Genomic DNA, 13,169 nt, shown 5'->3' on the forward strand with positions numbered 1-13,169 from the left:
TCTCTGGTAGACAGGACTTAAATTTCTGTTGTAAAATTCATTTCTATATATTCTTTCCTTCACTTTGGAATAGAATTTCTTTCATTTTCATTTTGAGATTGTTCGTTTTCAGTGTGAAAATCTTTTGTTTCTCTGTGTATTTGTCTTGTCATCTGCACTTTGCTGAGCTAAATGTGTCTAGTGTTGTGTGTGCTTATGTGGGTGTGAACTCCTTAGAAATTTTTACACATGCTTCCAATACAATCTCTTTAGTTTCTCTTTGTTGTTCAATATGCAAACATCCACTTAGATACTGATTACAAATAGTAAACTCAGACACCCTGGTCTTATCATTCCCTGAGATATAAAGCACCCAGGTTTTACCTTCCATCATGCTGTCATCTGAAGTTTTCCATAGATGCCTTTCAGCATGTCTTAGAAGCCCTCCTGTAATTCAGGGGTGCTAAAGGTTTTATCATGGAGGAGTATTGGATTTAGCTAAACTTAATCTTGTCAAATTTGCTTTCATACTTTATGGCCTTATGATATGTGTTATATTGCTTTTGTTCTCTAAATCACATTTGTGCTCATGAGACAATTTGCTTGGTTTCCAGTAATTGTTATACCTTGATACATTCAACCTGTCTTTGTGTTTGAAGGTACGTGTCTACACTTATAAGAGATAAAGGCTGATGGTTTTCTTTAAGAGAGGTTATTGCCTGTTATCCGGGTAACAGTTTATGCATATGATACATAGGTAAGTTTTCTCTTCCTTTTAAAAGATAACCTTTATTGAGTGTCACATTGTTGTTTGGGATTTACAATATCATGAAACACAATGCCATCACATTATAATATTGCTAACTCAATCTTATTAAACATGCATTACTTCACATGCTTATTTCTGTTAAACATGCATTACTTCACATGCTTATTTCTGTGGTGAGAACACTAAAGTCTTCTCTCTGGGTGATTTTCAATAAAAATTGCATCCTTATCACCTGCCATCACCACATTTTACAAAGGATCTTTTACATTTCCCCCAACTAAATGAAATTTTGTGCACTTTGAACAACATCTCCCTAAACTCCACCGTACAACCGGATAATCAGTATTTTACCATCTGCTGTGTTTTGGAGTTCACCTTGAAGCACTTGTACTAATTTTGTTCCAACTATGGTAAAATTCACTGGGGGCTGGGGATTTATGAGAACATTTTAAATGAACGTCTTTGTGACAGTTCCTTGCACACGGTCTGTTTCTTTGCATATAGACTTGTTAATATATTCTACATTCCCTTGTGTCTACTTTCATCCCTTGCCTATCTGGTGATGTATTTATGAGCTGTATTCCACTTTTCTAGACCTCTGTGGCAGTAGAGAAAGGACAATGAGGTTGAAAGAGAGTTTGGGCAGCCCATGCCTGATGTCTCAGTGTCTTCTGTGGTGGGATGGAGAAGATCATCTCCTGTACTTGATACTCATTTTTATTGTGTGAGTTAAATGAGGTGTAGAATACAAATTAGGGTTTTGAGTGTCAATTCTTGCTGGTCAGGAATGCTGAGCACCTGTTAGTCATTTTATCTCTTCTTCTAGAAACATCTGTTCAGGTCCTGGCCCATGTCAAATCAGGTTAATAGATATTTTTCTTTTTTCTATTGACTTGCATGAGTTCCATGTACACATAGAAACAATACTATAATGAGATATGTGGTTAATAAATATTTGTTTTTATTTCACCAGCTTATTCCTTTGTTGTGCAGAATAATGTACTCACTCATTTGTTTTTATTCCCTTTTTCCTGGTGTCCTTTCCAAACAAATAATTGTTGAGACCTACACCAAAAGCTATTCTATTATACTTTTTCCTAGTTTCATGTTAAATCACAGGAATAGTACCTTAACACTTTTAAGATGGTCTTCTTTGAAAAAATTTCTATTCAGGTTTTGGCCCATGTCAAATCAGGTTATTAGATTCTCTCAAATCAAGTCAAACAAGTTCCATGTATACATATTTTCTCAAAATTTATGTGAAATCTTTATTTCACCCATTTATATTTTTGTTATATGGAATCATTTCATTAAATATATTCATTTATTTTTCATTGTATTCCTTGTGTTCTTCGTGTCCTGTCCAGAGAAACTATGAGTAAGACAAATGCCAAGAGCTTTTCAACTTTGTTTTTCTCTAGGAGTTTTATTTTTATGTTGTCGCAGTCACCTCACACCCCTTAAGATGGTCATTATGAAAAAGTGGTGCCAAAAATTGGCCAGAATATGGAGAAAAGAGAACATGTTTGAAATGGTGGTGGAGATATCAATTGAGACAGACATCATGGGAAAGACTGTGCAGGTTCCTCAAAGGAAATGAAGATAGAGGTAATTATGACTCCACAGCCCGTCCTCCAGGTATACACAGAAAGGAAATGAAATCAGCCCTTGTCAGCATATCTGCATTCCAAGATTCACTTCCGCTTCACCAGCAGCCGCCAATATGTAGAAATAAGCTAAACGTACAATCAGGAAGATGGGATTAACAAAACTGAGTAGGCCTGTCTGTGAATTTTCTTTAGCTTTTGAGAAGAACATGATGTCATTTGGGATGATGCGGATGAAATGTTAATACCTATGTGCTAAGTGAAATAAGCCAGTCCAAGAAAAGCATTGCATAAACTCTCTTATGCATGCAGTCTAAATTAGAAATGCAAACTTGTTTTCTGATGCTACACTTTGATTCTCTTCTGTCTGTTCTCCTAGTGAGTTTTCTGTATTCAGAATGATAGTTCTCATTCTTCTGTTACCAATGTAGGAAAGAAGTATTTCAGTAGGACTGGTTTAGTGGTGCTCGATTCCCTCAGCTTCTGCACGTCTGGGAGATGGCTGATCACCCTTGCTCTTTATTCAGGTGTTTGTTTCGGTGGTACTGGGTTGAACCCAGGGTTTCTATCACTGAGTAGCCTCACTGACCTTGTTGTTTTGCTCTGCGGGCATCACTAAGTTCTTGAGACTAGCATGAAACCAGTGATCGTCCTGCATCGGTCTCCCCAGTGGGTAAGGTCACAGTTGTAGGCCACCATGGCTTTGGAGAGATAACTTTACAGTGTACAGTATTCTTGGTTGCCAGTTATTTTCTTTCACTATTTTCCATAGATCATCACCTTCTCTCCCGGCTTGTAAGGTTCCTGTGGGGAAATCTGCTCTAAGTCTAATGGCAATTCTGTTATAAGTCATTACACATTTGTCTCTTGCTCTTTTAGAATTATTATTCTTGTACTTCTTGCATTTTGCTGTAATGTGCCTGCATAAAGGTCTGTTTTGGTGCTTTTTCCATCTCGATACTCTTACCTCTTTGGAAACTTGGGTTGTTTTTGGCTATTATTTCATAAGGTATATTTTCAATGATACTCCCTTTTCCTTCAACTTCTGGGATTTTGAGAATGTGAACATTGGTTCACATATTATTATCCACAAGCCTACTAGACTTTCATTTATTTTAATTGCTTGTTTGGTTGGTTATTTGGTCTGACTGGGTAAATTAAAAAGACATCTCTTTAAGTTCAGAAGTTCTTTCATCTGCTCGTTAAATCTTTGGTGCAAACGTTCTATTAATTTGTTTTTAATGGTTCACAGTTGCAAATTTCTCATTGCTGCTTTTTTGATATATTTTTTCATTGTTGATAGACTTTGATTTTATTCATTTATTTCTATGTAGTGCTAAGAATTGAACCAAGTTTCTTACACATGCTGGGCAAGAAAAACAGAGCCACAATCCCAGCCCCTGATAGGTTCTGTTTTGTGACTTCTATGTCTTTGGGGAATTTTCCATTCATAGCCCGAATTTCTTTTACCCATTACTTCTTATCATTCGTGTATATTTGCTGACATCTTACTGATGATCAATCACCATTGTAAATTCTTTCTCGGGTTTTTCACAGCTGTCCCTCAAGTGCAGATCTATTCCTGGGGAGGCATTTTCCTCATTGAAGGTGCCATGTTTCCACTCTTGATTCTGTGTCCAGTCACTGATATCTGCACCTCTGGTAAATTGCATGGAGTGGATTTTGTAGGAAGGATTTTTTATGTAGATGAACTATAGGATGTTAGTTGTACAGGTGCTTTGAATTTGGCTACAGGGAGCTAAAAAATAGTCTGGGTGATTCATTTTTTATTCAAAGTCCACATTGTGTGAGTGCCTTGATATTCTGACTACAGTTTGTAAAGGTAGTTACCCAACTTTTCAGTGAATGTAAGCATACAAAGTTGCGTGTCCTCTGGCTCCAGGGCCAGTCCCTGATGGCACGGAAGCTTTTGGTGGCAACTGCCACCATCTTGGAAACATCCCAAGACAAGAGCCCACGCAGGACTAGGGTTTTTGGCACCAGCACCTCAGGTCTGAAGTCTGTGGGCTGTGGAGACCATGGCTGTGCTTCTGATGATTGTGCAAGTTGTGTTTGGAAGGTTGGCACTGGAATCCGTGCCCCTGGAGGTGGGAGGTGTGTACAGGGGCAGCTCCATAGGTCCCATGGATTTTGAATAGGTGGTACAGAGGCTGGTGGATTGAGATCCGCAATCCTGAACATGCAGAATGTGGCTGAAAAAGCCTTCAGTTCATGTGAGTCCCACTCAGGTCAGAAACCATCCTTTGGCATTGGTAGTTACAATCCTAGGGTTACATGACAGAGTCAAGCTGGAGTGATGTCAAGGCTAGTTTCAGGAAGAGCACCAGCAGCCCCAAGGTCATTGGCTGGGTCTGTAACACAAAGGCTTTACCATATTGTTTACATTTATCAGAAGTCTCTCCAGTATGAGTTCATTCTTGTACATGAACAGAAGCAGAACTAGTGAAGGCTTTACCACACCATGTGCATACACAGCATTCTTCTCCAGTATAAACATTTGTGTGTACACAAAGTCCACAGGAACAAGTCTTTCCCACATTGTTTACAATCACAAGGTTTTTCCCCAGTATGAGTTTTTTCATGTATTTGAAAATAAGCCAAATTTGTGAAGGATTTACAATATTTACCCTCATAGGGCCTTTCTCCACGCTGATATTGTGCATGTATTTGAAGAAAAAGAAAAAAAAATAATGTTTTACCACAGTTATTTATATTCGTAAGGTTTCTATGCAGTGTGAATCTGTTCGTGCACATGCAGATAAGGAGGACCACTAAAAATTTTACCACATGGTTGACATACAAAGGGATTATCCCCAGTATGAGATTTTTCATGGGAGTGAAGGTTACTGGATGAAGCAAAGGCTTTCCCACATTGTTTACATTCATAGGGCTTCTCTCCAGTATGAGTTTTTTCATGGGGGTGAAGGTTACCGGATGAAGCAAAGGCTTTCCCACATTGTTTACATTCATAGGGTTTCTCTCCAGTGTGAGTTCTTTCATGGATTTTAAGGCAACCAGAACTACTGAAGGCTTTCCCACATTGTCTGCATTCATACGGCTTCTCTCCAGTATGAGTTCTATCATGTATTTTAAGACAAGTAGAACTACTGAAGGCTTTCCCACATTGTTTGCATTCATAGGGTTTCTCTCCAGTATGAGTTCTATCATGTATTTTAAGGCAAGTAGAACTACTGAAGGCTTTTCCACATTGTTTACATTCATAGGGTTTCTCTCCAGTATGAGTTCTTTCATGTATTCTAAGGCAAGTAGAACTACTGAAGGCTTTCCCACAGTGTTTACATTCATAGGGTTTCTCTCCAGTATGAGTTCGTTTATGTATTTGAAGGTAAGAGGACATAGTGAAGGCTTTCCCACATTGTTTACATTGATAGGGCTTCTCTCCTGTATGAGTTCGTTCATGTATTCGAAGGTAAGAGAAACTACCAAGAGATTTTCCACATTGTTTGCATTCATAGGGCTTCTTTCCTGTATGAGTTCGTTCATGTGTGTGAAGCTGACTGGACTGAGTGAAGGCTTTGCCACACTGTTTACAGTCATAGGGTTTCTCTCCAGTATGAGTTCGCTCATGTATTTGAAGGGAAGAGGAAGTAGTGAAGGCTTTTCCACATTGTTTACATTCATAGGGCTTCTCTCCCGTATGAGTTCGTTTATGTATTTGAAGGTAAGAGGAAGTACTGAAGGCTTTTCCACATTGTTTGCATTCATAGGGCTTGTCTCCTGTATGAGTTCGTTCATGTATTTGAAGGGAAGAGGAAGTAGTGAAGGCTTTTCCACATTGTTTACATCTATGAGGTTTCTCCACATTATGAGTTTGCTCATGTACTTTAAGGTCAGCCAAACTAATAAAACCTTCCCAACAATGCTTACATCTGCAAGCTGTCTCTCCAGAATGAGAAACATGAATGTAATGGAAGTCATTTGAACTAGTAAAGGACTTCCCACCTTGCTTACATCCATATAACTTCTCTCTAGTATAAGAGTCTTGATATTTTTCAAAACACCTGGAAGAACTGAACTCTTCTCCACATGTCAAACATCCATATGATCCATTTACGGTGTACACTGACACTTTTCTTTGAACATTTGAGAGAGACATGAAGGATTTTCTGTTCCGTTTAAATTCATATGGCTTACCTCCACACTCCTCATTCTCAAGTGGTTTGTTTGCAGAGTGAGATATGATGGGCCTGTTAAGTAAAGAAAGATATATGAAGATTGCTGCACAAACTACTTTCACATGAACTTTCTAGCAGGGATGTCCCCTTAAGAGTAAAATTTGGAATCTCACTGAAAGGTTTTCTGCAATGAGTACATTTTTTAATTTTTCCAGCACCTACCATATGACTTCTGTTAAAAAAAATTACATGGACAATATATGATTACCTCATTAATATTCTGAAGTTTATTCATAGGCATTGGATTAACACTATTACCAAATTCAGGTAATATACTAGTTTTCTGTCATGTCTATAATGTTTGAAAGTCAATGCCAGGATTAGTTCACAACACAGCTTCTCCATAGGTACTACTAAAACAGTAGTACCAGAAAGGCAGTTAAATAGCACTGTCAAAAATTCAATTATATTAGAACCACTAAACATCTATCTCACATTAAAGTTCAGATTTGGTAAAAGCAGAATAACTATAATTCGTACCATGCTTGTTTTATTTGCTTGTTTGTAAAATTACAAGACATGCTAGAATTCCCTCAAGGCACTCTGTTTCCTCTCATGAGTACAAATTACCTGAGATCTCTTCTGGGATTTGTATTCTGATCTTCAAAGTTCTGGTTCTCCCATTTGTCTCCTAAAATATAGACCCAGAACAGTCATTATGAATCATCATCACTTCAGAATGAATGGGATTGACAATGTGGACAATGGTAATGCAACAATAAAAATTATGTAAACAAGGGGATAAAAAAGAATTATGGTGTTTATGCTGCTCAGTATGACATTAGACTGAATTTATTTCCCAAAGTACTCCCTTTACACATTTGAAATCAATGAGGAAAAAATAAAAACCTCCCAGGTGCTCTGCATTTGATTATATAATGAAACATCATCCTTACCTATAGAAGCCAGGTTCCTAAGGACTTCCTGCATCACATCTCTGTGAAGATTCTTCTGGGAAGGATCCAGCAAAGCCCATTCCTCCTGGGTGAAGTTCACGGCCACATCCTCAAAGACCACTGAGTTCTAAAAAGTCCCACAAAAATGTAGGGCAGGCCAGGAGAAACTGGCAACATGAGGGCTCTGTTTTCAACATGTGAGATGTTCTCACAATTCTTTGTTCTCCAAATATTTATTTCATTATTTGGTGATTTAGCTTTGTACTCTCTCTCTGCACTCACTTCCCCAAACAAGCATTCTAACATAAGACTTAAAACTATCCAGAAAAGCATCATTAGAGGAAAAACGCCCTTCTTGTTTTAGAGTTCGTGGAGTAAAGTTTGCTTATAGGTCACCCCTAACATCTTTGCAGGCTGCATGTCTACTACATGGAATAATGAAGCCCTAATATCTCCTTTGCAGAAGAGAGTGAATATTAGTTCTTCTGACAGTATCTATCCTTAAAAATCCCTGATGACAAAGTGGTACTCTAGCTGGTAGGGGGAGCTAAAAATTTGGGAGGGATCCTGAAGTGTTATGGAACATAATATTCATGCATGATAGCCCATGAAGAGAAATGGAGAGAGGTGCAGCTTGGGAGGAGGGAGAGAAAACTAGCCAAGGATTAACCTCCTAGCAGACCCTTTCCTGATAAGGATGGGCCCTGGGGGAAAGGAACAGATACTGAAAGCTTGGTCCTATAACCCAGACGTTACCCCATGGAAAATTAGTCCTAACCTATAAAACCAAAATCCCCTCTGTAACTGAGGGCCACTTTTGCATCAGATGCCAAAGTCTGTGAATGAATAAAGGCTTCTCTGAATCCACTGAGGTCTGCATCCCATCCTTTTGAGTTTACAGATCCAACACCAAACTAAGCATTTACACTGACTCACAGTGCTTGAAGTGTGGGTAAGCAACACAGTATTTACTAAATGTTTGCTTTCCTACAGAAATTCTGTTATTTAGTTCTTTTACATTAGAACCTCAAATATCAAAGTTCCCTCACCCATCAAAAAAAAAAAAAAAAAAAAAAGGCCATCTTCTGAGTGAGCAAAGCGTCTAGGAACTTCCCCATTAGAAAACATTTCATTCAGGTGATCACAGCATGGTAATTGGGGATTGAACTCACCCTGTGTGACTACACCAAGAGAACAAGTACAATTGGTAGGTACTTCACTCCTGATCAAATTTAACCAACTAGTAAACAAGAACTGTGATCAATAAACAATTTGATAATTTCTTCCAATTAATATCAAAATACAATTGGATAAGTGTCGGATACCTTTTCTGGCATTTAAAAACCATCCCCAGTCATCAACAGAAAGTCCTTTTACAAGTCCAATAGGAAGAAGAAATGTGTAACACCTATTAAGGTCCTAGACAGCAGCAGACTGTGGGCTTATCCAATACACAGTCCTGTGCCATATAACAATGTTTTACTCAAAAACAATTTGGTTCATAATGGGTTACACATATGGTGATCAGTAATAAAGAGTTACTATCAGGTTTGTGGGGATGGTGGGACAACCCAACCTAATGCATGATCACCTTCGGTGTCTTGTAAAGGAAATGCTGTGCAGGGCTCTGGCCTGGGAAACATCGTCACCATAGAGTCTAGATATGTAATAGGGGACTCATTCGAGCATTGTGTAAATACACTATGGTGCTTGTACAATGGGGAGGCAACCTAAAAATTAAGTTCCACAATGTTTACATGATCTGTGACTGTAATTAACCAACTTTTAAATTATACAACTGGACACATGTAAGATTAGCTGAGAGATACACCAAGAGATGAACCAAAAAAAAAAAGGGAATTTTCAGTGGTTTGAAATTCATATAAAAAATTGACTAATGACATGAAAATTGTTGTAGAGGAGTGGAACATTACATAAAATTTTAAACATATGTCAAGACAAACTGCTATCCAATTGAAAAATGGATATTATCTCCCTCAATTTGTGGACAAATAATTCATTACACATTGTGATATGAAATACAAACTAAAACATTTTCAGGAATATTGTTCTAGAGATATATGAAAAACAATTTTACATAGAGTAAGCAATAATGAAGAAGAATGAGAAATTCAAATATATTAAATTTATAGGAATTAAAAGCTGAAAGAAAGTGGAGGAGAAACCTGGAATACATGCAACATCAGTGAGTCACAATATCAGACCTTAAACTACACTCCAGAGGAACAGTACAAAGATGGAATGGATATGGCACCAAAATAGACCTGTAGACCAGGAGTACAAAAAGGAAGACACAGAGAAAACCCACATAAATACAGTTACATCATACTAAACAAAGGTGCCAAAAACATACAATGGAGAAAACTAATGGTGCTGGAAAAACTGGAAATCCATATGTAGCAAAATGAAATTAAACTGCTATCTCTCACTCTGCACCAAACTCACCTCAAAGTAGATCAAAGACTAGAACAGAGACCCCGTTCCTAAGAGAAGAAAAAGTAGACCCAAACCTTCACCATGTCATCTTAGGACATGACTTCCTTAACAGGAACCCTAAAGCACAAGAAGTAAAATTAAGAATCAATAAATGGGATGATTTCAAACTAAAAAGTTTCCTCTCAGCAAAGGAAATAATCAGTAACATGAAGAGAGAGTATACAGAGTGAGAGAAAATCTTTACCACAAGCACTTCACATAGAGCACCAATCTCCAGGATATATAAAGAACTCAAAGAACATCAAAAAAAAAAAAAGGTAACTCAATCAATATGTGGGCTAAGCCACTCAACAGACACTTCACAGAAGATGAAATATAATGGATTGATGAACATATGAAAAAGTGTTCATCACCTCCAGCAATTAGAGAAATACAAATCAAAACTGCTATAAAAGTCCATCTAACTCCAGTCAGACTGGAAATTACCAAGAATTCAAGCAATAACAGGTGTTGGTGAGGATGTGGGGAAAAAGGTACACTCACACATTGTTGGTGGAACTGCAGATTGGTGCACCATTATGGAAAGCAGTATGGAGATTCCTAAGAAAACTTGGAATGGAAGCACCATTGACCAAGTTGACCCGCTTCTTGCTTTATACTGAAAGGACTAAAAGTCAGCATAACACAGTGACACAGCCACATCAATATTTATAGCAGCTCACATCACAATAGCTAAACTATGGAACCAACCTAGATGCTCCTGAAGAGATGAATGGATAAATAAAATGAGGTGCAAATACACAATAGAACATTACTCAGACTTAAAGAAGAGTGAAGTTATGACATTTGCAGGTAAATGGATAGAACTAGAAAATATCATGCTAAGTGAAATAAGCCAATCTCAAAAAACCAAAGGCTAAATGTTTCCTCTGATAAGCAGATGCTGATCCACAGTGGGGAATGGGTAGGGAAGAATGAAGGAACTTTGGATTGAACAGAGGGGAGTGAGTGGAGGAACGGGGCCAGTGGCAAGGGGAAGGATGGCAGGCTGGGACTGACATTAATACCTTGTATGCATGTATGATTACACTCCTGGTGCGACACAGTCCCATGTGTAGAATAAGAAGTTGTGCTCCATTTCTGTAAATGTGTCAAAATGCACTCTACTGTCATGTACAACTAATCAGAACAAATAAAACAGGTTAAAAATTTTAAAAAACAAAATTACAGAGCACAAGTCTCACAATCTTGGAATTCGGAATGGTTTATGGGATGTTATATCATCCACGTGATTCATGAAAGAACAGTAGATGAGCATGATTTCACCAAAAACAGCTTTCAGTCCTGTCATCTGCAGCAATGAGTCTGGAACTGAAGGACAGCAGCTAAGAGAAATAAGCCAGGCACAGAGACACGCCATGTGCACTCACGCACATGGGAGCTGCAATTTGATTACACAGTACTCACGAGAGGTAAGGAAGAGAGGGAAAGGAGTAAATGGTGTGGCATCAGGGACCAGAATGCGCACAGGAGGAGTCAGCAGGACTACCTTCCAGCACAGGAGGAGGACCACAGTGCAAAGTATGTCACTGTGCATTTCAAATGAAGCTGGGGAAGTGGTCCACAGACACCAAGAAAGGACAAATATTAGGAGAAGGCAGAACATATTCTGTGATCTGATCAAGGCCCACTGGGACAGGTATGTAGCTAGCTCACTGCACCTCATCAGTATGTGAAATTTAAATGTGAATGAACACCAAAAAATGAAAACTTTGTCCTTTGTGGACAACATAAGCAGAGTGAAATGGAACCCCCAAAAACTGCAGAAAATACTTGTGCATCAGGCTTCTGGAGAGGTGATGATACCTGGAAAGAATGAAGATAAAGCAGCTGACCAAGTTCAATGAGTTGCCAGGTGCAGGGGCCCACACCTGAAATCCTAGTGGTTTGGGAGGCTGAGACAATAGGATCACAAGTTCAAACCAGTCTCACCAAAAACAACACCCTAAGTAACTCAGTGAGACCAATCTCTAAATAAAATATAAAAGAGGGATGGGAATGTGGCTCAGTGGTCAAGTGTCCTGAGTTCAATCCCTAGTACCCACCCCTCTCCAAAAAAAAAAAGGCTCAACCCATCTTCACAACATAAACACCCACACACTTGGAAAAGAAGGAAAAACCCTGAGAAGCCACAGGGATCTACAAAACCCGAGGCTATGCTGCAGGACCAAAGGCTGTCCCCATGACAACAAAAAAAAGCCAAGGATGCCTGCTCCCACCACCTCTAGACAGCACAGCAAGAGGGTGCTACCAGGGAAACCAGAGAGACAGTCATGGTGTTCAGAACCCAGGGCAAACTCACACAGCCCCAGACACTGAGGAAAAGTCAAGGACTTTGCCAAGCAGACACAGGTGGGTGCAGGAAACACAGACTCAGACTCACTCACCTGCAGAGCCAGCAGCCACAGGCACCAAGATGGGAGGAGGTAGCGCAGCCTCTGCACCTTCACCCCCTCTCCCCACCAATAGCGACCACCTCACATGGTGCACATTTGACTTGAATTTCTGGCTTCCTGCTCCCTAGAGTTACTGCAAGTGGACAGGGCATTTGATGGGGTTTCTCACGGCTGCACCTACCCTTCTCCACAGCAGGATCAACTCCTGGGAAGTCATGGGCTCAAACAGATATGAATATACACAGGTCTCACACACCTCCTCACAGGCCGAGGACCACTCGACTTTCACAGGCTGAAGTGATCAACCCCACCTCCTACGTCACAGCAGTGGGTCCTGAACCCCAAGGCATTTCCAAAAGTTAGGGTAAACCGCATGGGTTCACAATATAGGTCTATGCGAAATCCTGCACTGCGACATTTACAGCTGCAGTACTCACGATATTTAAAACCTGGAAACTCCCAAGAGGATGATTTTTTCCCAAGGTCAGCAGTGAAAAAATCAATATACAACAATAATAATCAATTAATAATCAAGAATAACCTTCTGTACACCTGATATACTGAAAGGAAATTAACGGAAAAGTTCATTTACAATGGTACATCAGAAATACAGAAAAAATAAAATAATACATAATAAGCATAAAATATACACATAATAAATAACATAATAGAAAATTATAAAATTTATTTTCTAAACTGCTATCCTTGTTGGAAAAAATCCAAAGATCCAAATAAATGAAAAACCATCCCATGCTCATGAACGAAAAGCTTAACGTTATTGAGGTAGT

General features: G+C 38.9%; 1 protein-coding gene across 1 annotated transcript in view; it reads right to left on the bottom strand.

Moving 5' to 3' along the window:
* Positions 1-914: 914 nt before the first annotated feature.
* LOC124973413 (zinc finger protein 878-like) overlaps positions 915-13,169 on the bottom strand; it is an 84,866-nt gene continuing 72,611 nt past the window's right edge. The window contains exons 3-5 of the mRNA XM_047537355.1: positions 7,469-7,595; positions 7,143-7,203; positions 915-6,584 (exon numbers count right to left, since the gene is read on the bottom strand). Coding sequence (XP_047393311.1) covers positions 5,102-6,584; positions 7,143-7,203; positions 7,469-7,595 — 1,671 coding nt within the window. The 3' untranslated portion in view covers positions 915-5,101. The remainder of the gene's footprint in view (positions 6,585-7,142; positions 7,204-7,468; positions 7,596-13,169) is intronic.

The sequence above is a fragment of the Sciurus carolinensis genome, assembly GCF_902686445.1.
Source record: "Sciurus carolinensis chromosome 19 unlocalized genomic scaffold, mSciCar1.2 SUPER_34, whole genome shotgun sequence".
Classification (NCBI taxonomy): domain Eukaryota; kingdom Metazoa; phylum Chordata; class Mammalia; order Rodentia; family Sciuridae; genus Sciurus; species Sciurus carolinensis.